Source organism: Lytechinus variegatus, chromosome 11 (genome assembly GCF_018143015.1).
Source record: "Lytechinus variegatus isolate NC3 chromosome 11, Lvar_3.0, whole genome shotgun sequence".
NCBI lineage: Eukaryota > Metazoa > Echinodermata > Echinoidea > Temnopleuroida > Toxopneustidae > Lytechinus > Lytechinus variegatus.
Genome location: NC_054750.1, coordinates 23,747,357 through 23,773,618, shown reverse-complemented (window position 1 = coordinate 23,773,618; position 26,262 = coordinate 23,747,357). Strand labels below are relative to the sequence as shown.

The 26,262-nt window shown below is 39.0% G+C and overlaps 1 protein-coding gene across 1 annotated transcript; it reads left to right on the top strand.

Annotated features, from left to right (window-relative positions):
* The first annotated feature begins 22,033 nt into the window (after positions 1–22,033).
* On the top strand, positions 22,034–25,904 carry LOC121423413. The gene is made up of 3 exons (XM_041618740.1): positions 22,034–22,298; positions 23,725–23,994; positions 25,250–25,904. Exons 1-3 carry the CDS (start codon positions 22,082–22,084, stop codon positions 25,357–25,359), a joined length of 597 nt encoding a protein of 198 aa, XP_041474674.1. The 5' UTR covers positions 22,034–22,081; the 3' UTR covers positions 25,360–25,904.
* Positions 25,905–26,262: the final 358 nt, after the last annotated feature.

The window sequence follows — 26,262 nt, the reverse complement described above, 5'->3', positions numbered from 1 at the left end:
CATTTTCATGGTGCAGATACCAAAGTAACTCTCTGCAACATTTTGTGAAAATGACATGGACTTCATTTTAACTGTGGAACATTCTTAAGTTTATTTAATTTTTCTTCAAGCACATCATCCACAATGCAAAATTTTGTGAAAATGACGTGGACTTCATTTTAACTGTGGAACGTTCTTAAGTTTATTTAATTTTTCTTCAAAGAATCATGGGCTCAAGCACATCATCCACAATGCAATGGTAAAATACGCGATTGGTAGAGTCCACGCAGGCACTGCTCTGTCGCGTAGATATACGCAAGATAAAATTTATACGAAAGATAAAATGTCATCTCAAAATACCAATTTCATTTTAAAAGATGAAATAAATATTTCAAGGATAAATTGACCTCAGAATATCGCCCCAGATTCAAAAATTATTATTGGAGATTAACAACAATATATTCATCCTCATTCTGTATCTATTTCTGTAAAATGTTGTATTGTGTATGTAGCTGAATGTCAAATGTGTGTAAAAGACACAGCATGAACTGTTCGAATCCTGCAAATCCGAGTCTCATTTGCCGATGTTCATAAGAAGGCGTGCCTTACATTCTGTAGATAAAATCAAGATAAAATGGTTCTCAGAATACCGATCCAAGAGATCTTTCTCATCGATTTAACGGAAATATTTGTTTTTAACGTTGATATTGATTCACAGGTATGATGGCTTTCTTCACTCTACCTGCTAAGAGTAACAGACAGTTCGTCCTTGCTCCTATGCCAAATAAACCAGGTATAAATCTGAACATTGGTGTTGTTATCCAGGCTTTGGAAGAAGGCGAATCTAATATCCGTGTACTTTTCCCGAGAAGGCTCTTTGAAGACCATATAACCCTATCACCAAGATCTGGTCCATACAACTATCCTCTGCCAAACTTTCTGATCAAACAAACAACAAACGATGTCATCAACTCCACAGTTGTTTTAACATCTGATCAAGATATGAAAGTTATTTCATATAACCTTGCATATGGTACGTCGGACATGTTTTCTGCTGTACCCAGGAAGTATTTGGGCAAGGAATACTTTTTAGCTCTGTTTTCACAAATGAGAAGTGAGGCAACGATTCTGGGAACGGTCATTATATCCGCATTAGATAAGAAAGCAAGGATTGAAATCTTCCTGAACTCGAATGTCCAGTTTCAGAATGAAACGTATTACGAGGGTGACATTTTGCGCTACTCTCTTCGTCCATTCGAATCCCTGCAGCTTCGTCCGAAATACACAAATATAACGGGTTCTCGTGTAGTCGCGAACACATCCGTCGCAGTTACAGTTGGTGCTGATTGTGTCAATGCCCCCGAAGACATCAAATATTGTGACCATCTAGCAGAACAATTAGCACCACTAGAAGCATGGGGAATACTTTATGTGCTAAGCCCATTCCCAATGAGACATTCAGGATATATATTTCAGATAGTAGCTGGTCGGGATAGAACAACGGTACGCTTCCACAACGGAACTGCTTTGGAAATGAACATGGGTGATTATATTACAGTTGATATTTCATCCCAGATCATGACTTTCATTTCTGCAGACAAGCCAATTTCTGTCATTCAGTATGTCAAAGGGCAAACCTCAGACGACATGATTTATTCTGACCCTTCAATGATTCGAGTAACTCCGATCGAACAATATGTAAAAAACACAGTCTTTCCTGTACAAAAAGTCTACAAAATGTCAACGTCGACAAACATTGATACCATTTATCTTGAAATCACTTCCGAGTGTAAATACCTAAAGAAGATCTCGGTTTTCCAAAACTATCGACCGTTGTTGTCAGTAAGTATTTAAAATCAATTAGATTTGTATTCTGTTGGAACGTAATTGATGACAAATTCTTGGGGTCCACCCGCCAGTCATAAGGACCACTGGTCATAATACCCGCTAGTTATAAGGACCGCTAGTCATAATAGTCATAAGGGTCGCTATTCATAAGGGGCTTTGTTCATAGAGGTCGCAAGTCATAATCAACGATGGGTTCGCCATTCATAATCAAACAAGAGGGTCGCTAGTCATAATAAAGGAAGAGGGTCGCCAGTCATAAGGAGGAAAAGGGTTCGTTGATCATAAGGGTCGCCATTCATAATAGTGGATGAGGGTCGCCAGTCATAATAGTAGAAGGGGTTCGCCAGTCATAATGGTAGATGAGGGTCGCTATTCATAATAGTAGAAAGGGTTCGCCAGTCATAATAATAGATGAGGGTCGCCAGTCATAATATTAGAAGGGGTTCGCCAGTCATAATGGCAGATGAGGGTCGCTAGTCATAAAAGTAGATGGGGTTCGCCAGTCATAATGGTAGATGAGGGTCGCTATTTATAATAGTAGAAGGGGTTCGCCAGTCATAATGGTAGATGAGGGTCGCTATTCATAATAGTAGAAGGGTTCGCCAGTCATAATGGTAGATGAGGGTCGCTATTCATAATAGTAGAAAGGGTTCGCCAGTCATAATAATAGATGAGGGTCGCCAGTCATAATATTAAAAGGGGTTCGCCAGTCATAATGGTAGATGAGGGTCGCTAGTCATAATAGTAGATGGGGTTCGCCAGTCATAATAATAGATGAGGGTCGCCAGTCATAATATTAGAAGGGGTTCGCCAGTCATAATGGTAGATGTGGGTCGCTAGTCATAATAGTAGATGGGGTTCGCCAGTCATAATGGTAGATGAGGGTCGCTAGTCATAATAGTAGATGGGGTTCGCCAGTCATAATAATGGATGAGGGTCGCCAGTCATAATATTAGAAGGGGTTCGCCAGTCATAATGGCAGATGAGGGTCGCTAGTCATAATAGTAGATGGGGTTCGCCAGTCATAATAATAGATGAGGGTCGCCAGTCATAATATTAGAAGGGGTTCGCCAGTCATAATGGTAGATGAGGGTCGCTAGTCATAATAGTAGATGGGGTTCGCCAGTCATGATAATAGATGAGGGTCGCCAGTCATAATATTAGAAGGGGTTCGCCAGTCATAATGGCAGATGAGGGTCGCTAGTCATAATAGTAGATGGGGTTCGCCAGTCATAATAGTGGATGAGGGTTGCTATTCATAATAGTAGAAAGGGTTCGCCAGTCATAATAATGGATGAGGGTCGCCAGTCATAATATTAAAAGGGGTTCGCCAGTCATAATGGTAGATGAGGGTCGCTAGTCATAATAGTAGATGGGTTCGCCAGTCATAATAATGGATGAGGGTCGCCAGTCATAATATTAGAAGGGGTTCGCCAGTCATAATGGCAGATGAGGGTCGCTAGTCATAATAGTAGATGGGGTTCGCCAGTCATAATAATAGATGAGGGTCGCCAGTCATAATATTAGAAGGGGTTCGCCAGTCATAATGGTAGATGAGGGTCGCTAGTCATAATAGTAGATGGGGTTCGCCAGTCATGATAATAGATGAGGGTCGCCAGTCATAATATTAGAAGGGGTTCGCCAGTCATAATGGCAGATGAGGGTCGCTAGTCATAATAGTAGATGGGGTTCGCCAGTCATAATAGTGGATGAGGGTTGCTATTCATAATAGTAGAAAGGGTTCGCCAGTCATAATAATGGATGAGGGTCGCCAGTCATAATATTAGAAGGGGTTCGCCAGTCATAATGGCAGATGAGGGTCGCTAGTCATAATAGTAGATGGGGTTCGCCAGTCATAATAATAGATGAGGGTCGCCAGTCATAATATTAGAAGGGGTTCGCCAGTCATAATGGTAGATGAGGGTCGCTAGTCATAATAGTAGATGGGGTTCGCCAGTCATGATAATAGATGAGGGTCGCCAGTCATAATATTAGAAGGGGTTCGCCAGTCATAATGGCAGATGAGGGTCGCTAGTCATAATAGTAGATGGGGTTCGCCAGTCATAATAGTGGATGAGGGTTGCTATTCATAATAGTAGAAAGGGTTCGCCAGTCATAATAATGGATGAGGGTCGCCAGTCATAATATTAAAAGGGGTTCGCCAGTCATAATGGTAGATGAGGGTCGCTAGTCATAATAGTAGATGGGGTTCGCCAGTCATAATGGTAGATGAGGGTCGCTAGTCATAATAGTAGATGGGGTCCGCCAGTCATAATAATGGATGAGGGTCGCCAGTCATAATATTAGAAGGGGTTCGCCAGTCATAATGGCAGATGAGGGTCGCTAGTCATAATAGTAGATGGGGTTCGCCAGTCATAATAATAGATGAGGGTCGCCAGTCATAATATTAGAAGGGGTTCGCCAGTCATAATGGCAGATGAGGGTCGCTAGTCATAATAGTAGATGGGGTTCGCCAGTCATAATAGTGGATGAGGGTCGCTATTCATAATAGTAGAAAGGGTTCGCCAGTCATAATAATGGATGAGGGTCGCCAGTCATAAAATTAAAAGGGGTTCGCCAGTCATAATGGTAGATGAGGGTCGCTAGTCATAATAGTAGATGGGGTTCGCCAGTCATAATGGTAGATAAGGGTCGCTATTCATAATAGTAGAAAGGGTTCGCTAGTCATAATAATAGATGAGGGTCGCCAGTCATAATAGTAGAAGGAGTTCGCCAGTCATAATGGTAGATGAGGGTCGCTATTCATAATAGAAGAAAGGGTTCGCCAGTCATAATAATGGATGAGGGTCGCCAGTCATAATAGTAGAAGGGGTTCGCCAGTCATAATGGTAGATGAGGGTCGCTAGTCATAATAGTAGAAAGGGTTCGCCAGTCATAATAATGGATGAGGGTCGCCAGTCATAATATTAAAAGGGGTTCGCCAGTCATAATGGTAGATGAGGGTCGCTAGTCATAATAGTAGATGGGGTTCGCAAGTCATAATGGTAGATAAGGGTCGCTATTCATAATAGTAGAAAGGGTTCGCTAGTCATAATAATAGATGAGGGTCGCCATTCATAATCAAACAAGAGGGTCGCTAGTCATAATAAAGGAAGAGGGTCGCCAGTCATAAGGAGGAAAAGGGTTCGTTGATCATAAGGGTCGCCATTCATAATAGTGGATGAGGGTCGCCAGTCATAATAGTAGAAGGGGTTCGCCAGTCATAATGGTAGATGAGGGTCGCTATTCATAATAGTAGAAAGGGTTCGCCAGTCATAATAATGGATGAGGGTCGCCAGTCATAATAGTAGAAGGGGTTCGCCAGTCATAATGGTAGATGAGGGTCGCTATTCATAATAGTAGAAGGGGTTCGCCAGTCATAATAATGGATGAGGGTCGCCAGTCATAATATTAGAAGGGGTTCGCTAGTCATAATAATAGATGAGGGTCGCCAGTCATAATAGTAGAAGGGGTTCGCCAGTCATAATGGTAGATGAGGATCGCTAGTCATAATAGTAGATGGGGTTCGCCAGTCATAATGGTAGATAAGGGTCGCTATTCATAATAGTAGAAAGGGTTTGCTAGTCATAATAATAGATGAGGGTCGCCAGTCATAATAGTAGCAGGGGTTCGCCAGTCATAATGATGGATGAGGGTCGCTAGTCATAATTGTAGATGGGGTTTGCCAGTCATAATAGTGGATGAGGGTCGCTATTCATAATAGTAGAAAGGGTTCGCCAGTCATAATAATGGATGAGGGTCGCTATTCATAATAGTAGAAAGGGTTCGCCAGTCATAATGATGGATGAGGGTCGCCAGTCATAATATTAGAAGGGGTTCGCCAGTCATAATGGTAGATGAGGGTCGCTATTCATAATAGTAGATGGGGATCGCCAGTCATAATAATGGATGAGGGTCGCCAGTCATAATATTAGAAGGGGTTCGCCAGTCATAATGGTAGATGAGGGTCGCTAGTCATAATAGTAGATGGGGTTCCCCAGTCATAATAATGGATGAGGGTCGCCAGTCATAATATTAAAAGGGTTCGCCAGTCATAATGGTAGATGAGGGTCGCTATTCATAATAGTAGAAAGGGTTCGCCAGTCATAATAATAAATGAGGGTCGCCAGTCATAATAGTAGAAGGGGTTTGCCAGTCATAATGGTAGATGAGGGTCGCTAGTCATAATAGTAGAAGGGGTTCGCCAGTCATAATAGTGGATGAGGGTCGCTATTCATAATAATAGAAAGGGTTCGCCGGTCATAATGGATGAGGGTCGCCAGTCATAATAGTAGAAGGGGTTCGCCAGTCATAATGGTAGATGAGGGTCGCTAGTCATAATAGTAGATGGGGTTCGCCAGTCATAATGGTGGATAAGGGTCGCTATTCATAATAGTAGAAAGGGTTCGCCAGTCATAATAATGGTCGCCAGTCATAATAGGAGAAAGGGTTCGCCAGTCATAATAATGGATGAGGGTCGCCAGTCATAATACTAAAAGGGGTTCGCCAGTCATAAAAGTAGAAGGGGTTCGCCAGTCATAATGGTAGATGAGGGTCGCTATTTATAATAGTAGAAAGGGTTCGCCAGTCATAATAATGGATGAGGGTCGCCAGTCATAATAATGGATGAGGGTCGCCAGTCATAATAATGGATGAGGGTCGCCAGTCATAATAGTAGAAGGGGTTCGCCAGTCATAATGGTAGATGAGGGTCGCTAGTCATAATAGTAGATGGGGTTCGCCAGTCATAATAATGGATGAGGGTCGCCAGTCATAATAGTAGATTGTAGAAAAAATAGGTGCTAATTTAGCGCTTACAGTGCTTGTATAGTGACTGCACTGGGAGTGTTGGTTTTCTAGTTTAAATTTGAACTAGAAAATCAGCACTAGTAGTGCAGTCACTATACAAGCACTGTAAGTGCTGAATTAGCAATTAATTTTTACAGTGTAGTAGGGGTTTGCTAGTCATAATAGTAGATGAGGGTCGCTAGTCTTATTAGTAGAAGAGGGTCGCTAACCATGATAGTGGAAGGGGTTCGCCTCTCAGTAGAAGGGAAGCGTGAGAACACAAAAAATGTGATTTTCAAGCCTAATATGTATTATATTGTAGTTCAAAAAGGGTATTTAATTTCGAATAAGAGCACATTTTTATTTTGAAAAATGGGATTTTTTTAAAATCATAACCAGCAGGAGCTATTAAAAATGACACCCTTTAGAAAGATAAATTATCTCATGTTATTGACATTACTTTTGTGACCATCCTGAAATGTTTTGTTGGACTTCAAGAACAGTATTTAGTTTTGAAAAAAGAGCACATTTCATTTTGCCAAAAGGCTTTTTCCTTTTGAAAAAGGGCATTTTTTTACCTACGGCGATTTTTTTTTTCATCATAACCAGCAGAAGTTGTTAGAAATGACACCCTCCCCTAAAAAAAATCAAATTATCTTTAGGCGAAAAGGTGTAGATTGTGAATGATTCCAATAACAAGGAAATCTTCTTTGAATATATGCATTTAAGATAGTGTTGACCTAAACCTGTACCACAGTATTTTCTAAAAGCCTTTTTTCAATAGAGGTTGTTTTTTTTTACAGAAAAATGTCTTTTCTATCTATATTATACTTTTTTTTAGTTGATGTTGAATATGATATGAGCATGAAATTATCCCTTCATATTATATATTTCATTTTTTGAAAAGGAAAAAAACCCAAATATTTATTGTTTACAGGACACTCATTTTGTAAAGGATTTGGAAGAAAACATCTTAAAGGAGTGGGAGGAAGGATTTTTTCTCATATATATCATCTAATGCAATGCTATATTATTTGATAAAAACATACAACTTGTTATTAAGAGAGTAAAATGCGACACTGATGGAAAGTATGTTCCTTATTTCATTGATTTCATTGTATGGGCAAAATGACCCTAAATTTTTTAGATGTATTGAAAGTATCTTATTGGACTATGATGATCCTCATAAAATCCTATGTGGTGATTGGAACCTGGTCCAAAGTTTTGAGTCAGTGAGTTAATTTAGTTGATCCATGGCGTCAGTTAAATCCAAATCCAAAATGTTATACTTGGAGACAGCCCACACCATTGAAGCAAAGTAGAAAACATTATTTTTTGATATCTTCAGATATTATTTCTTTGGTTAGAAAATGTGATATTGATTTAGGATATCGTACCGATCACACAATGATCAGTTTAGAGATTGTGTTAGCTAAATGTTTTTACAGTATCTTGATATTGTCTTCATGGTAAAGCTTTTGAAACTGTTAGAAAAGAGAAACTCAGATTTATTATTGATTATCAGTTGTTTTTTATACACTGTTCATAGGCGGATCTAGGGGTCCGAGGGCCCCCCCCCATTGGCGGAGCAAAAAAAGTAAAAGGGGGAAGAAAGAAAGAAAGAGAGAAAAAAAAAAGAAAAAGAAGGGAAAAGAGAGGAGAAAAAAGAAGGGGAAACACAAGAAGAGGAAGACGAGTGAATAAAATAAGATGAGGGGAAGCCTAGGAAAATGATTTTTAAAATCCTTAATGTCACTATAAAAAAAATCGCTTGCGCTTCTCGCTCGCATTGCATGTAAGGTGATTTACATATCAATATGGAGATTGAAATATTAAAATTTGAAGTCAACATAGAAAACATATTTCAGCTCAGAAATCGTACTTTCATTATTTTGTTTGATTTACAAAGTGATTTTTAAAAAGTGCTCAGCAAAACTTTTTGTTTTATGGTCTGAATTTTTAAAAATTTCTCGCATTGATTGTTGAAAATCTATCAACTCATGCATCTTCTTCATAAATCATAAATACAAAAGTGCTTTAAATGTACAGTTTTCAGGTCATAATATTAATAGATTTCACGCTCTCACATTAGGCTTATTAGGTTAATAAATAAGATATTAATTTAAGAATCAAATTGTCCCTTTTTTCAGAATGCAATATCGACAAGTTTTATCTTGCGCTTAGGAAGAGAAATAAGAAGATATAGTCATAATTTTCATATGATGACACAATGCTCTTGGAATGTCCTGGTCCTATGTCAAAACTCAAAGTAATAATAATGAAACTTTTGAATGAAATTAAAATAATGAAACTCTTTTTTTTTAATCTCATCCATATCCACCTCACAATTTTCATACAAAGTGCTTGAAATACAAAGCTTAAATTGACCCTTTTCAGATCGGAATATCAAATATTTTAAGCTCGCGCTTCGCGCTCACACTTTATTGATTTTAACGATGAAAAAAGGTATTTAGAATGCCCACTCAGATTCTAGGTCTAAATCTGAAACACGCGCGCTTTTATCATGTTTATTCAGATACGCAGCTTGTTCTCTGTATAAATCATTATCCAGTTTTATTCCACAATATAAAAAAAATTGTGCTCGCGCTTTGCGCTCAATGTAGAAAGATATCCAATTACTCATCCTTTTCATGATTTACAAAACATGAATGGAGTGTCCCGTTTTAGGTGTAAACAGCGGCGTAACAGGGGTCGGTGGCCAAGGGGAGGGGGGGGGCAAGAGACAAAAATTTCCCGGTCATATCATGGAATAAACAGGCGCAATGGTGTAATTAGGCGACGATTTCGAAAGGGCAAGACATTGTGTATCAGGCAGAATTTATCTTTTAAAAAAAAGTTGCGAGAGAGCGATGCGAGCGAGCAAAAATTTTGACATTTTTAATACAAAAATCCAATTTTGTGATAGATTTTGACATGATATCCAGAGAATATATTTCACTCTTCTCTCTTTCCATCCCTTTTTTGTGATCTGTACGCTACTGTTAACAGGATTATTTGCGGCAGTAGCGTGCAGAGTAAACAAAACCAAAATCAAGGGGCGCAGTATGGCGCATGTGCTAAAAAGCTGCTTAATATAAGTCCCGAGCGAGCGAAGCGAGAAAAAAAATCACCTTTTCATGAGAATCTAAATTTGAGATATCTTTTTTTACATGGTAAAACTTTTGGGGACCATGGCCCAACCCTTCCATACTCATATACGGCAGTGCTATGCGTTTGGGGTCTGGGGCGGAGCCCCCCTTAACTTCTTGATATCAAAGCCATTTAAACCTCGCAGATTGCCGCTATTTAATCAAATTGCGGGTATATACAGAATATAGCTTTTACACAACACATTTATTCAACCCAGTTGAACCAAATATTTTGAGGGGGCAAAACATAGCAATGTGGGGGGGGGGGAAGTCGCCAGCGAGCAAAGCGAGCTGGAAAAAAAATTGCCTATTGAAATTAAATTCTAATTATGTGATAGATTTCTCCATTATATTCAGCAAATAACACATTTCATTGTTTCCATTCATTTCATTATACGTTGTCTCCCATAAATTCTTTAATTTCCTCTGGGTGTTGAACCAAGACCCCCCCGCGCCTGTACGCCAGTGATTGAAAGTAAAGCTTAATGTAGGAAGGGTCCCTAAAGGGGGGGGGGCGTAATAGAGCCATTTGAAGGTCATAGATGAAGAGCCCCTACTGCTTGGGGTCTGGGGCAAAGCCCCGGTAGCTTTTTTTGCATAAAATTTAGCAAGCTAATATCACAATGTTGTATGCAGTTCCTCTTTCTTCTCGCTCTTTATTTTCTATCCTCGTCAGCCCGGTCGTGTTATTAAGTTTTTATTTCTTGTCCCTTTTCTTTGTTTTCCAATTTAGCTTTTAACTAATTCCATTCTACCTTCATTTCCCGCTATTGTTTGCCATCTTTTAATTTATTTCCCATCATGCTATTGCACTATATAGGTCTATTTCAGAATGATTTGTTCTTTCTCAAATGTTTTTCTTTCGTTCTTCCCGCTTTCCTTCCATTTCCATTTCAAAAAATATATTTTTCCTTATTTTCTTTTAATATATTATATTAAAAATTTCTGCTCGCGCTTTGCGCTCGCTATATTAAAGGAAACCAAAACCCAAGAAGAAAGGCAATTTTACTTGAAAGAGTAAAATGAAAGGATCAATTTAAAAAAAGTTTCATCAAAATCGGTTATGAAATAAGCAAGTTATGGGAGTTTGAAAACTCTTGTTGTACTTTCTATGGGCATCCTCAAATTGGCAAACGTGCTTCAATATGGCTGATTTTGTGGACAACTCTCCATTTGTTTTGTACACAAATTTTCAGATTTTCCTCATTATCTTTCAAATTGCATCTTGCCTCCTTCTGAGCACAACATATGTCATGGGAAAATATACTCCACACCATATATGTCAAGGTCAGGAGGAGATAATGTGAAATATGTAAAATAAAGGGGAAAATCTGAAAATATGTGTACAAAACAAATGGAGAGTTGTCCACAAAATCAGCCATTCAGTCATTTCTGCTCGCGCTTCACGTTCGTAGTAGTTATTCATTTGCATGCACATCTTTTTCAGAAAAAATACAAAGGATTTCCAAAAAATTAGCTCGCGCTTCGCGCTCACATTATATAAATAAAGATGATATTGTCTATAAATGTTTATTCATAGGAATAAAGCTAAGAAGTGAGTATTAGGATTACCCCTTCAAAGAAACCAAAAATTATCTTCGAGTGGCCGATCGGGGAAAATATGTCTGAAAAAAATTCCGCCCCCCCCCCATTCAACATTTGTTGAATTGATTCATGATAATGGTACAGTATTGCAAGAACAAACAGACATCTTAAGAGAAATTGGGTCATATAATGAACAGTTATATAAATATAAATATCATGCAAATAGTGATGCTGAAGAACTTTTTTTTATCTTATTAGAGAAGAGAGTTTCCATAGTCTTACAGAGGAAGACGATTCTTCTTTAGAAGGAGAAATATCTTACAGTGAAGTTGATTTTGCATTTTAAAAATATGAAAAATAATAAGCCTCCTGGACGAGATGGATTTACAACTGATTTTTTTAAAGCATTCTTTCAGGACTTAGGTATATTCTTGGTACGGAGTATGAATTTTGCTTATATTTCTGGAAAATTATCCATCTCACAAACAATAATGGCTTGATAACATTAATTCCTTAAGGTGACAAAGTAAGACATTTCATCAAAAATTGGAGATCAATTTCATTGTTGAATGTTGTTTGTAAACTGTTGTAAAGTTGTATTGCTCACAGACTTTAAAAAGTATTACCATATAATTATTCATGTTAATCTGAATCAGGATTCTTGTCTGGACGATTTATTGGTGAAAATAGGAAAATTTTGTATTATTTAATTGTGTATAATTACGGAGAAGAAACATATTCCTGATTTCTGATTTTTCATGATTTTTTGTTTAAAACGCTTTCCATTTTTAAATTTGGCAAATCTTTCATGACATGAATAAAAATACTTTATCAGAATGCATTTTCTAGTGTTATAGTCAATGGGCAAATGACATTAAGATTCGTTTTTGTTACGCGCTAAAAGTTTTGGGTTGTTAATTCGAAATTCACACTCTGCCAAACGAATTTATGTTGGCTTAAAAGAATACAAAGTTCTTTAAAATGCGGATGACACAGTTTTATTTCTCAATGGTGCAGCTGCCAGTTTCTGTAATGTACTAAATATTTTGGATTCATTTGCTAAATGTAGTGGGTTGAAGGTCAATACGCAAAATCTACCATCTACCTCAGCTACCATTATGACTGGCGAACCCCTTCTACTATTATGAAAATCGACCCCCATCTACTATTATGACTGGCGAACCCTTTCTTCTATTATGACTGGCGACCCCCATCCATTATTATGATTGGCGAACCCTTTCTACTATTATGAATAGCGACCCTCATCTACCATTATGACTGGCGAACCCCTTCTACTTTTATGACTGGCGAACCCCTTTTAGTATTATGACTGGCGACCCTCATCCATTTTTATGACTGGCGAACCCATTCTCCTATTATGACTGGCGACCCTCATTCATTATTATGACTGGCGAACCCTTTCTCCTATTATGACTGGCGACCCTCATCCATTATTATGACTGGCGAACCCTTTCTACTATTATGAATAGCGACCCTCATCTACCATTATGACTTGCGAACCCCTTCTACTATTATGACTGGCGAACCCTTTTTAGTATTATGACTGGCGACCCTCATCCATTATTATGACTGGCGAACCCTTTCTCCTATTATGACTGGCGACCCTCATTCCTTATTATGACTGGCGAACCCTTTCTACTATTATGAATAGCGACCCTCATCTACCATTATGACTGGCGAACCCCTTCTACTATTATGAATAGCGACTCTCATCTACCATTATGACTGGCGAACCCCTTCTACTATTATGAAAATCGACCCCCATCTACTATTATGACTGGCGAACCCTTTCTTCTATTATGACTGGCGACCCCAATCCATTATTATGATTGGCGAACCCTTTCTACTATTATGAATAGCGACCCTCATCTACCATTATGACTGGCGAACCCCTTCTACTGTTATGACTGGCGAACCCCTTTTAGTATTATGACTGGCGACCCTCATCCATTATTATGACTGGCGAACCCTTTCTCCTATTATGACTGGCGACCCTCATTCATTATTATGACTGGCGAACCCTTTCTCCTATTATGACTGGCGACCCTCATCCATTATTATGACTGGCGAACCCTTTCTACTATTATGAATAGCGACCCTCATCTACCATTATGACTGGCGAACCCCTTCTACTTTTATGACTGGCGAACCCATTTTAGTATTATGACTGGCGACCCTCATCCATTATTATGACTGGCGAACCCTTTCTCCTATTATGACTGGCGACCCTCATCCATTATTATGACTGGCGACCCTCATCCATTATTATGACTGGCGAACCCTTTCTACTATTATGAATAGCGACCCTCATCTACCATTATGACTTGCGAACCCCTTCTACCATTATGACTGGCGAACCCCTTCTACTTTTATGACTGGCGAACCCTTTTTAGTATTATGACTGGCGACCCTCATCCATTATTATGACTGGCGACCCTCATCCATTATTATGACTGGCGAACCCTTTCTACTATTATGAATAGCGACCCTCATCTACCATTATGACTTGCGAACCCCTTCTACTATTATGACTGGCGAACCCTTTTAGTATTATGACTGGCGACCCTCATCCATTATTATGACTGGCGAACCCTTTCTCCTATTATGACTGGCGACCCTCATCCATTATTATGACTGGCGAACCCTTTCTACTATTATGAATAGCGACCCTCATCTACCATTATGACTGGCGAACCCCTTCTACTATTATGAATAGCGACTCTCATCTACCATTATGACTGGCGAACCCCTTTTACTATTATGACTGGCGACCCTGATCTATTATTATGACTGGCGAACCCTTTCTACTATTATGAATAGCGACCCTCATCTACCATTATGACTGGCGAACCCTTTCTACTATTATGAATAGCGACCCTCATCTACCATTATGACTGGCGAACCCCTTCTACTATTATGAATAGCGACCCTCATCTACCATTATGACTTGCGAACCCCTTCTACTATTATGACTGGCGAACCCCTTTTAGTATTATGACTGGCGACCCTCATCCATTATTATGACTGGCGAACCCTTTCTCCTATTATGACTGGCGACCCTCATCCATTATTATGACTGGCGAACCCTTTCTACTATTATGAATAGCGACCCTCATCTACCATTATGACTGGCGAACCCCTTCTACTATTATGAATAGCGACTCTCATCTACCATTATGACTGGCGAACCCCTTTTACTATTATGACTGGCGACCCTGATCTATTATTATGACTGGCGAACCCTTTCTACTATTATGAATAGCGACTCTCATCTACCATTATGACTGGCGAACCCCTTTTACTATTATGACTGACGACCCTGATCTATTATTATGACTGGCGAACCCTTTCTACTATTATGAATAGCGACCCTCATCTACCATTATGACTGGCGAACCCCTTCTACTATTATGAATAGCGACTCTCATCTACCATTATGACTGGCGAACCCCTTTTACTATTATGACTGGCGACCCTGATCTATTATTATGACTGGCGAACCCTTTCTACTATTATGAATAGCGACTCTCATCTACCATTATGACTGGCGAACCCCTTTTACTATTATGACTGGCGACCCTGATCTATTATTATGACTGGCGAACCCTTTCTACTATTATGAATAGCGACCCTCATCTACCATTATGACTGGCGAACCCCTCTACTATTATGAATAGCGACCCTCATCTACCATTATGACTGGCGAACCCCTTCTACTATTATGAATAGCGACCCTCATCTACCATTATGACTGGCGAACCCTTTCTACTATTATGAATAGCGACCCTCATCTACCATTATGACTGGCGAACCCCTTCTACTATTATGAATAGCGACCCTCATCTACCATTATGACTGGCGAACCCCTTCTACTATTATGAATAGCGACCCTCATCTACCATTATGACTGGCGAACCCCTTCTACTTTTATGACTGGCGAACCCCTTTTAGTATTATGACTGGCGACCCTCATCCATTATTATGACTGGCGAACCCTTTCTCCTATTATGACTGGCGACCCTCATCCATTATTATGACTGGCGACCCTCATCCATTATTATGACTGGCGAACCCTTTCTACTATTATGAATAGCGACCCTCATCTACCATTATGACTGGCGAACCCCTTCTACTATTATGAATAGCGACTCTCATCTACCATTATGACTGGCGAACCCCTTTTACTATTATGACTGGCGACCCTGATCTATTATTATGACTGGCGACCCTTCTTTCTACTTATGAATAGCGACCCTCATCTACCATTATGACTGGCGAACCCCTTCTACTATTATGAATAGCGACCCTCATCTACCATTATGACTGGCGAACCCCTTCTACTATTATGAATAGCGACCCTCATCTACCATTATGACTGGCCAACCCCTCTACTTTTATGACTGGCGAACCCCTTTTAGTATTATGACTGGCGACCCTCATCCATTATTATGACTGGCGAACCCTTTCTCCTATTATGACTGGCGACCCTCATCCATTATTATGACTGGCGACCCTCATCCATTATTATGACTGGCGAACCCTTTCTACTATTATGAATAGCGACCCTCATCTACCATTATGACTTGCGAACCCCTTCTACTATTATGACTGGCGAACCCCTTTTAGTATTATGACTGGCGACCCTCATCCATTATTATGACTGGCGAACCCTTTCTCCTATTATGACTGGCGACCCTCATCCATATTATGACTGGCGAACCCTTTCTACTATTATGAATAGCGACCCTCATCTACCATTATGACTGGCGAACCCCTTCTACTATTATGAATAGCGACTCTCATCTACCATTATGACTGGCGAACCCCTTTTACTATTATGACTGGCGACCCTGATCTATTATTATGACTGGCGAACCCTTTCTACTATTATGAATAGCGACTCTCATCTACCATTATGACTGGCGAACCCCTTTTACTATTATGACTGGCGACCCTGATCTATTATTATGACTGGCGAACCCTTTCTACTATTATGAATAGCGACCCTCATCCATTATTATGACTGGCGACCCTCATCTATTATTATGACTGGCGACCCTCATCCATTATTATGACTGGCGAACCCTTTCTCCTATTATGACTGGCGACCCTCATCCATTATTATGACTGGCGACCCTGATCTATTATTATGACTGGCGAACCCTTTCTACTATTATGAATAGCGACCCTCATCTACCAATATGACTGGCGAACCCCTTCTACTATTATGAATAGCGACCCTCATCTACCATTATGACTGGCGAACCCCTTCTACTATTATGAATAGCGACCCTCATCTACCATTATGACTTGCGAACCCCTTCTACTATTATGACTGGCGAACCCCTTTTAGTATTATGACTGGCGACCCTCATCCATTATTATGACTGGCGAACCCTTTCTCCTATTATGACTGGCGACCCTCATCCATTATTATGACTGGCGAACCCTTTCTACTATTATGAATAGCGACCCTCATCTACCATTATGACTGGCGAACCCCTTCTACTATTATGAATAGCGACTCTCATCTACCATTATGACTGGCGAACCCCTTTTACTATTATGACTGGCGACCCTGATCTATTATTATGACTGGCGAACCCTTTCTACTATTATGAATAGCGACTCTCATCTACCATTATGACTGGCGAACCCCTTTTACTATTATGACTGGCGACCCTGATCTATTATTATGACTGGCGAACCCTTTCTACTATTATGACTGGCGACCCTCATCCATTATTATGACTGGCGAACCCTTTCTACTATTATGAATAGCGACCCTCATCTACCATTATGACTTGCGAACCCCTTCTACTATTATGACTGGCGAACCCCTTTTAGTATTATGACTGGCGACCCTCATCCATTATTATGACTGGCGAACCCTTTCTCCTATTATGACTGGCGACCCTCATCCATTATTATGACTGGCGAACCCTTTCTACTATTATGAATAGCGACCCTCATCTACCATTATGACTGGCGAACCCCTTCTACTATTATGAATAGCGACTCTCATCTACCATTATGACTGGCGAACCCCTTTTACTATTATGACTGGCGACCCTGATCTATTATTATGACTGGCGAACCCTTTCTACTATTATGAATAGCGACCCTCATCTACCATTATGACTGGCGAACCCCTTCTACTATTATGAATAGCGACCCTCATCTACCATTATGACTGGCGAACCCCTTCTACTATTATGAATAGCGACCCTCATCTACCATTATGACTGGCGAACCCCTTCTACTTTTATGACTGGCGAACCCCTTTTAGTATTATGACTGGCGACCCTCATCCATTATTATGACTGGCGAACCCTTTCTCCTATTATGACTGGCGACCCTCATCCATTATTATGACTGGCGACCCTCATCCATTATTATGACTGGCGAACCCTTTCTACTATTATGAATAGCGACCCTCATCTACCATTATGACTTGCGAACCCCTTCTACTATTATGACTGGCGAACCCCTTTTAGTATTATGACTGGCGACCCTCATCCATTATTATGACTGGCGAACCCTTTCTCCTATTATGACTGGCGACCCTCATCCATTATTATGACTGGCGAACCCTTTCTACTATTATGAATAGCGACCCTCATCTACCATTATGACTGGCGAACCCCTTCTACTATTATGAATAGCGACTCTCATCTACCATTATGACTGGCGAACCCCTTTTACTATTATGACTGGCGACCCTGATCTATTATTATGACTGGCGAACCCTTTCTACTATTATGAATAGCGACTCTCATCTACCATTATGACTGGCGAACCCCTTTTACTATTATGACTGGCGACCCTGATCTATTATTATGACTGGCGAACCCTTTCTACTATTATGAATAGCGACCCTCATCCATTATTATGACTGGCGACCCTCATCTATTATTATGACTGGCGACCCTCATCCATTATTATGACTGGCGAACCCTTTCTCCTATTATGACTGGCGACCCTCATCCATTATTATGACTGGCGACCCTCATCTATTATTATGACTGGCGAACCCTTTCTACTATTATGAATAGCGACCCTCATCTACCAATATGACTGGCGAACCCCTTCTACTATTATGAATAGCGACCCTCATCTACCATTATGACTGGCGAACCCCTTCTACTATTATGAATAGCGACCCTCATCTACCATTATGACTTGCGAACCCCTTCTACTATTATGACTGGCGAACCCCTTTTAGTATTATGACTGGCGACCCTCATCCATTATTATGACTGGCGAACCCTTTCTCCTATTATGACTGGCGACCCTCATCCATTATTATGACTGGCGAACCCTTTCTACTATTATGAATAGCGACCCTCATCTACCATTATGACTGGCGAACCCCTTCTACTATTATGAATAGCGACTCTCATCTACCATTATGACTGGCGAACCCCTTTTACTATTATGACTGGCGACCCTGATCTATTATTATGACTGGCGAACCCTTTCTACTATTATGAATAGCGACTCTCATCTACCATTATGACTGGCGAACCCCTTTTACTATTATGACTGGCGACCCTGATCTATTATTATGACTGGCGAACCCTTTCTACTATTATGAATAGCGACCCTCATCTACCATTATGACTGGCGAACCCCTTTTACTATTATGACTGGCGACCCTCATCCATTATTATGACTGGCGAACCCTTTCTCCTATTATGACTGGCGACCCTCATCCATTATTATGACTGGCGACCCTCATCTATTATTATGACTGGCGAACCCTTTCTACTATTATGAATAGCGACCCTCATCTACCAATATGACTGGCGAACCCCTTCTACTATTATGAATAGCGACCCTCATCTACCATTATGACTGGCGAACCCCTTCTACTATTATGAATAGCGACCCTCATCTACCATTATGACTGGCGAACCCCTTCTACTATTATGAATAGCGACCCTCGTCTACCATTATGACTGGCGAACCCCTTCTACTTTTATGATTGGCGAACCCCTTTTAGTATTATGACTGGCGACCCTCATCCATTATTATGACTGGCGAACCCTTTCTCCTATTATGACTGGCGACCCTCATCCGTTATTATGACTGGCGACCCTCATCCATTATTATGACTGGCGACCCTCATCTACCATTATGACTGGCGAACCCCTTCTACTTTTATGATTGGCGAACCCCTTTTAGTATTATGACTGGCGACCCTCATCCATTATTATGACTGGCGAACCCTTTCTCCTATTATGACTGGCGACCCTCATCCATTATTATGACTGGCGACCCTCATCCATTATTATGACTGGCGAACCCTTTCTACTATTATGAATAGCGACCCTCATCTACCATTATGACTTGCGAACCCCTTCTACTATTATGACTGGCGAACCCCTTTTATTATTATGACTGGCGACCCTCATGTATTATTATGACTGACGAACCCCTTCTACTATTATGACTGGCGACCCTCATCACCTATTATGACTGGCGACCCTTATGATTAATGTAGCCTCTTCCTTTTTATGACTAGCGACCCTTATCTAGTATTATGAATACCGACCCTCGTTGCTGATTAGGACTAGCGATCCTTATGATCAATTACCCTTATGGTCCATTATGAATAGCGACCCTTATCTTGCATTATGAAAATCGGACCTTATGACCCATGGTCCTTATGACCTTATGACTAGCGACCCCTTTTGCCTATTATGACTAGCGAGCTTTTGGGTATAGGATTTTACACGTTATGACTAGCGGTCCTTATGACCAGTCAGTATTATGACTTATGGTCCTTATGACTGACGGCTTATGACAAATTCTTTATGTATAGGCCTACATCCCTATAATATTGTAGAACCGTAATTCATTGGGATACCTTTGATGTGTTTAATTTCAAGAGTCACAAATACCCCTACATATACATAGATGTCAAGTATCCTTTGTGGACACTGACCTGACCCAAAAGTGAAATTGGCAAATCTTTTTCCAATTGAAAACTTATAATAAAATAACATTTTTGAAAGATCTTAAAAATGCTTTCGAAAAACATTTCTCAAGAACATTTGCATAACATTAATGATACATTATTTTCCTTATGTTAAACATTGAATAAACGTTATTGTTTATGGCCTGACAAGAATACATTTAAAAGACATTGTCAAAAACGTTATTAAAACATCTTATCGAAGTGTCCAATTTTAATGTTAAAATGACATGAAAAAAATGTTATTAAGGGAACAAAATGATATTTTTCTAACGTTTTTCTAATGTTACATAATTAATATAAAAATAACAATTTTAGAACGTTCTTAAGAACAAAATATCATGTTATAAAAAGTAATGAAAATATGTTTTTGAAATTTTTTAAAAACGTGTTTCTAATGTCCTCTAAAAATTTTTGTAAATGTATTAGAAACATTTTTTTTGACGTTTTCGTGATATCAATTTACATTTTTGGGGAGAAACACAATAACATTTCACTGACATCTTTATAATGTTATATCTTGGATGTAAAAAGGCCATTTTAAAAAACGTTTTAGAATATTATGACAGTAATAATGATGAAAAGATGAAAAGATGAAGATCCACACACTAAGAAATTTTTCAAACCTAGAATGAAACACTTGTACCAATCTTTAGGGGTGTAATCTTGCACCCTTAGAAGAAAAAAGGTGCACAAATGCAACTTTTATCATTATCTGCACCAATTAATGCTCGTTTGCATCCTGAAAGGTGTAAATTTGAACTTTTAAAGTGTATAATACTTGACTTAAAAAAGGTTCAAATTTGAACCCTTGTTACACGGTTCGTTTCTGCATCTTACAGGGTGCGTAATATAGCTAAACTGCTCCCTTAAAGGTGCCTAAATGAGCAAAATTGCACTCATTAGCACCCCTTTGGGTGCTGCGATTGTACCAACCCCGATGGTTCAAAGTCTGAACCCTTATTTCTTAGTGTGCATATTTTATTGTTCGAAATAGACATGAAATTAAATACTCCGAAAATTTGCTTTGCCCAATTGATCATTGGCCCGGCAGCCGCTGTGTAGTGCCAGATGTCAGTAAGTAATTAAAATTAATTAAATTTGTATTCTGTTGGAACGCAATTGATGACAATTTTTTTGATCACAATAAACGTTCTTGAAATGAATTTGGTTTTACAATATTTTAACATAACATCAAAAATGTTTTCCAAAATTTTTAAAATATATTACAAACATCTCCAATTTTAAGTTTTTGTGATGTAATATTAACATTTTTGAGAAATAACATTTTACTAACAATTTTATAATGTTAACATTGAATGTGAATATAGTCTAAAAACACTGTTAAAGTATTCTGACTTTAACATCGAACGTTCTTGAAATGTTATGAAACTTAAAGATATTTTTGAAGGTTGATATAATATTATAACAATAATATCACGAATTCTTAAAATGTTATGAAACTACACTGTTAATAATGAAGTTCTAATTTAGCACTTTATACAGTGCTTATATAGTGACTGCACTTCGAGTGTTGATTTTCTAGTTCAAATTTAAACTAGACAATCAGCACTTGTAGTGCAGTTACTATACAAGCACTGTAAGTGCAGCTAGATTAGCGCATTATTTTTTACAGTGTAGAAGAAGTGGTAGTAGTAGTACTAGTATTGGAATTATTGTTGATATATTTTCATTGTCGTTGTTTTATAATGACAAATTTGTAGATAGAGTGGATAGAGGAATATTCTCTAAATATACTCAACGGAACTGAAATGTGCTCAAGATGGTGTATTGTTACAGATGGTAGATATTCCGTAGAAAGTGATCGTGTCATCACTAACGACGGACAGACGATCTACCCCAGGTTTCGTGCTGTCGTATACGCCACAGGTCGTGATGAATCGTTCTTATACCGAGCAGGATCAAGCGATAGAACATTGAACGATATTTCGGAATCGGATAGTGCTACGAATACACGTCGACTCCAAGGTATTTGAATGCGAGAGTTTTTTTTATAGCCGTTTCTTTTTTAAATTAATGCTTTTTTCCTTCTGAATTTGAAGAATGTTAATAAAATTATATAGTCATATCCAAAGACATAAATTATGCAGCCTCTATTCAAAAGAACGGATAGTTTAGAAATTAAGGCTGATGAATCGTAGATCTGAGGGATACTTTGCTTGAAGGCGTAAACATTTAATTTGACAAAATCTGTAGGGCGGTATTTTATTACGTCAGTGATTTTATGAACCAGTATAATCCTCCGCTTGTCTCAAAACACGATTTCGAGATTCGCGTTCAAGTTTGTGTGTTTTTCCGACGCTCAAAACTTCGCGCTTTCATATATTTTACATGAAGAGGGTACGTAGAGACTGATAATTTGTATGGAAAGCAGGGTGTTTAGATCACTTCATAATTATCGTGTTTACACTTAATCGGCTTTTGCATCGGCTTTTCATAGCGTGTAAACGCGATTAACTTGCATCGGCTCGCGGTTCTGAACCAAAAGCCGATCAAGTGTAAACGCGGTATCTGTCACGCGCATCATTTATTAGCCGCACAAAACCACAGTTTGAGCCAGTTCGTAAAATCATGGACCTATTCTTGCTAGTAGGTCCATGGTAAAATCTTACACTATAAAAAAAGAAGTGCAAATTTAGCACTTACAGAGCTTGTAAAGTGACTGCACTACGAGTGCTGATTTTCTAGTTCAAATTATAACTAGAAAATCAGCACTCGGACGGTAGTGCAGTCTATATACAAGCGCTGTAAGTGCTAAATTAGCTAATTATTTTTTACAGTGTACAATGCATACGGGCTGTGTACGCATCTAAGTCGGGTTCGGGCGGGTAATAATGGATCCTGCGAGCCATTCCAGAGACAGTACAGAAAAAATGGTTTATGCCACTTCGTAAATTCCGGTTTCGTGCGAAAACTGAATATACTCTTATTGTTAAGATAATACGTATTCTTAGCTAACATTTTGTCATTAAGTTATATAGTTATATGACGGGATTTCAGAAAATGCAAACAACTTAATTTCGAAAATTTGACCCCCAAAAATGAGGTATGTGCCGGTTCGTGAAATCATTGACGCACATTTTTTTGTTCAGCTTTATCACTCCGGGTTAGGTAGTCAACCTATATCACACAAATATAGAAGAGGTTAAACAACAAATGGCGGGGAAGGGGGTATAAGGAAGATTTCAGAAGGAAAATTGCTGACAACATTAGATTTTAAGTCGATGAAAGAGTCATCTATTTTGGTTTCTTTCTTTGTGGGTTATTATTCATTCCAACTCCTTGATTTTTTCAAAAATGGTCTACATATTTAGGTAGCATTAAATGCAATTGTCCTAATGTCATCTTGTTTTTATAAATTACTCTGGTCCTCATGTGTTTACTCCCTCTGCAGTTTTGATCAACCCTCATTTCGTCACGGTAAAGGCCACTGAACTCGTCGTATCCTGGGTTATAAGAGAGGATGGGGTTGGTCTCTTCGATGGATGTACTGCACTTATTACAGAAGGCTGCAACACTCGATCGGTCAGTATCAACACCGAACCACCAGTTAGCCTCTCGGGGCTTCTTCCACGAACCACGTACTCCGTCAAAATCAATTGTTCAAACAACTTCGGAATCCATGACTGGATTGATTTTCCACCCGAGACTACTTTAAAAGCTGGTATGTCTATCAGTGTTTCATTGAATTTTTCTGTGAAAAACAATGATAAATCCACTAAGGACACATACAGTATATGCGGTTTTTAAATCCGCATATGGCTATTGATGCCAGCGACTTGAAAAGGCGTTGAGATCAAGAGTATGGAGAGAGCCGTAGCAAGATCAATACCAGTCTTCGTCAAGGTTCACTTGCCCTTCATCAGGATCTAAACCAATATACAAAGATAATAATGTATAAATGTATCATATAGTACATATTCCCCCCCCAAAAAAAAAAAAAAAAAAAAAAAATTAAAAGGGCATGTGCCTGAAAGCTTGACGAAGACTGGTATTAATCTTGCTACAGCCCTCTCAATACTTTTGATACTCTTGATCTTAAATATAATTATGAAGGAGACCCGTACACGTACAACACCAAGATTGATCACACTCTTATGCTTTTCACACTGCATTTCCTTAACCCCATACTATCCTTAACCCCGGACTATCCTTAACCCCATACTATCTTTTTTCGATTCACACTGTCTTTCTTAACCCCATACTATCTGCTCAACCGTGGTTAATGCCTTAACCCCGGACTATCCCTCAGCTCATGAATACTGCTGATTTTACCATACAGAGCGTGATTAACGTGCAATTCGACTTCTGTGATTGGTTAATGCTTAGCCCCACTTTCCTTAGCCCTGTTTCGTTTTCACACTGCATCTCTTAGCACCGCAATTGTCATGGTTGTGGTGCTAGCACCACAATAAGCCGGCTAACCCTACTTTTTTGCAGGGCCAGATAGTACCGTACTATTTACCGTGCTAGCCTACTTTGCTAAAACGTAGTGTGAAAACGAAGTGGGTTAAGCTTAACCCCGGGAAATTGGTGGGGCTAAGACCCCCCCCCCTTAGCCCCACCAATTTAGGACAAAAAGTGCAGTGTGAATAGCATATCGGTGTATATATAGGTATATATGGAAAAGTACACTGCATTATACGGTTAAAAAAAGAAAAGCGAAACCGTAATTCAGTGCAATATATAATAAATGATCATAATTTTACTTCATGAGATGTAAATCAATGAAAAAATATGCTTCCCCTCTCATGCCTCTTGTATTTGAATTCCATCTCAACGTTCACAATGCACGCATGACCGAGCATTTCATTTACACGGGCAAATTGTGATTTGGAGTTGTTCTTTCTGGATTTTATCAATTTCTGTTCGGGCAACAAAGTTCCTAACATAAATATCAATCTCACTATCAATTTCAGAAGATCCGCCCAGTGGAATGAAGTTTACACTTATAATCACATCAGTCTCTGGCATCCTACTCCTCATCATCATGGTGATAATAATCTCCGTCATTGGATCCATCATCTAAAGACGTAAAAGGTAGTGATATTTATAACAATAACTTGCCTATAGAACACATACCAATGGAAGTGTGGAGGCGTGGAGGAGTCTTCAAACGAAACCCAGAAAAAGTGGAGTAAACAAACCCCTTACCCGATACAACCAACTTCCTGTACAACAACCAGCAGAAGATATCTACGAAACCCCTGACCCTCTACATGAGGATGATGAATATTAGGGACGTTCCATAGTTAAAATAAATCCATTAAATTTTCACCAGATTTCACACAGAGTTAGTTGTCACCTGAATATTCAAAATATGCAAAATCGACAGCATGAATTTCATGTGCTTATTTTTTGCTTTCCGATTTAATTGGAGTTCACCTAGTTGGATGTTCTTAGAAATTGCGCGTACAAAATATTTTGGAATTTTTAGACCTCACAAGATTACTACATTGTGTTTGCTTAGGCAAAATACATGTATATTGTATCAAATTTTAGGGAATAATTCAGAATTATATATTTGAGATCGAGAATTAATTCATATTGCTATTCGTTTTCCCTCATAAGGCTTCAGGTTTTTGAAAATGGAAGGAAAATTGAAAACACCTCTTAAAAAAAATTTTCTATAACCAAAAAAAAATATATTAAAAAAATATTTCTATAACAAATTTGAGAAGTACAATAATTGCTGCACTTTATTTAAACCTCGTGTAATTGTCATAAAAATGGAAATTTTGTGTGAGGATATACTTAAGACGTGTAGATATTAAAATAGGGGGTGTTTATTTTTAAATCATGAGCACTTTCGGTCATGTGAATTTGTCTTGTAATATACAGCAAAATCTCGCAAAAATTGTATCCTTTAAAAGGTACAAATTACCTTACCATTTCACATTTATCATACTTTGTCGTACTGTAAAATAAAATA

Bases quoted from the DNA above. Each gene is read 5' to 3' on its own strand.
- LOC121423413 (XM_041618740.1), top strand. From the start codon at position 22,082: ATGTGCTCAAGATGGTGTATTGTTACAGATGGTAGATATTCCGTAGAA. The intron at 22,299-23,724 runs GTATTTGAATGC...CTCCCTCTGCAG, and splicing joins GAATACACGTCGACTCCAAG to TTTTGATCAACCCTCATTTC. The intron at 23,995-25,249 runs GTATGTCTATCA...TATCAATTTCAG, and splicing joins CGAGACTACTTTAAAAGCTG to AAGATCCGCCCAGTGGAATG.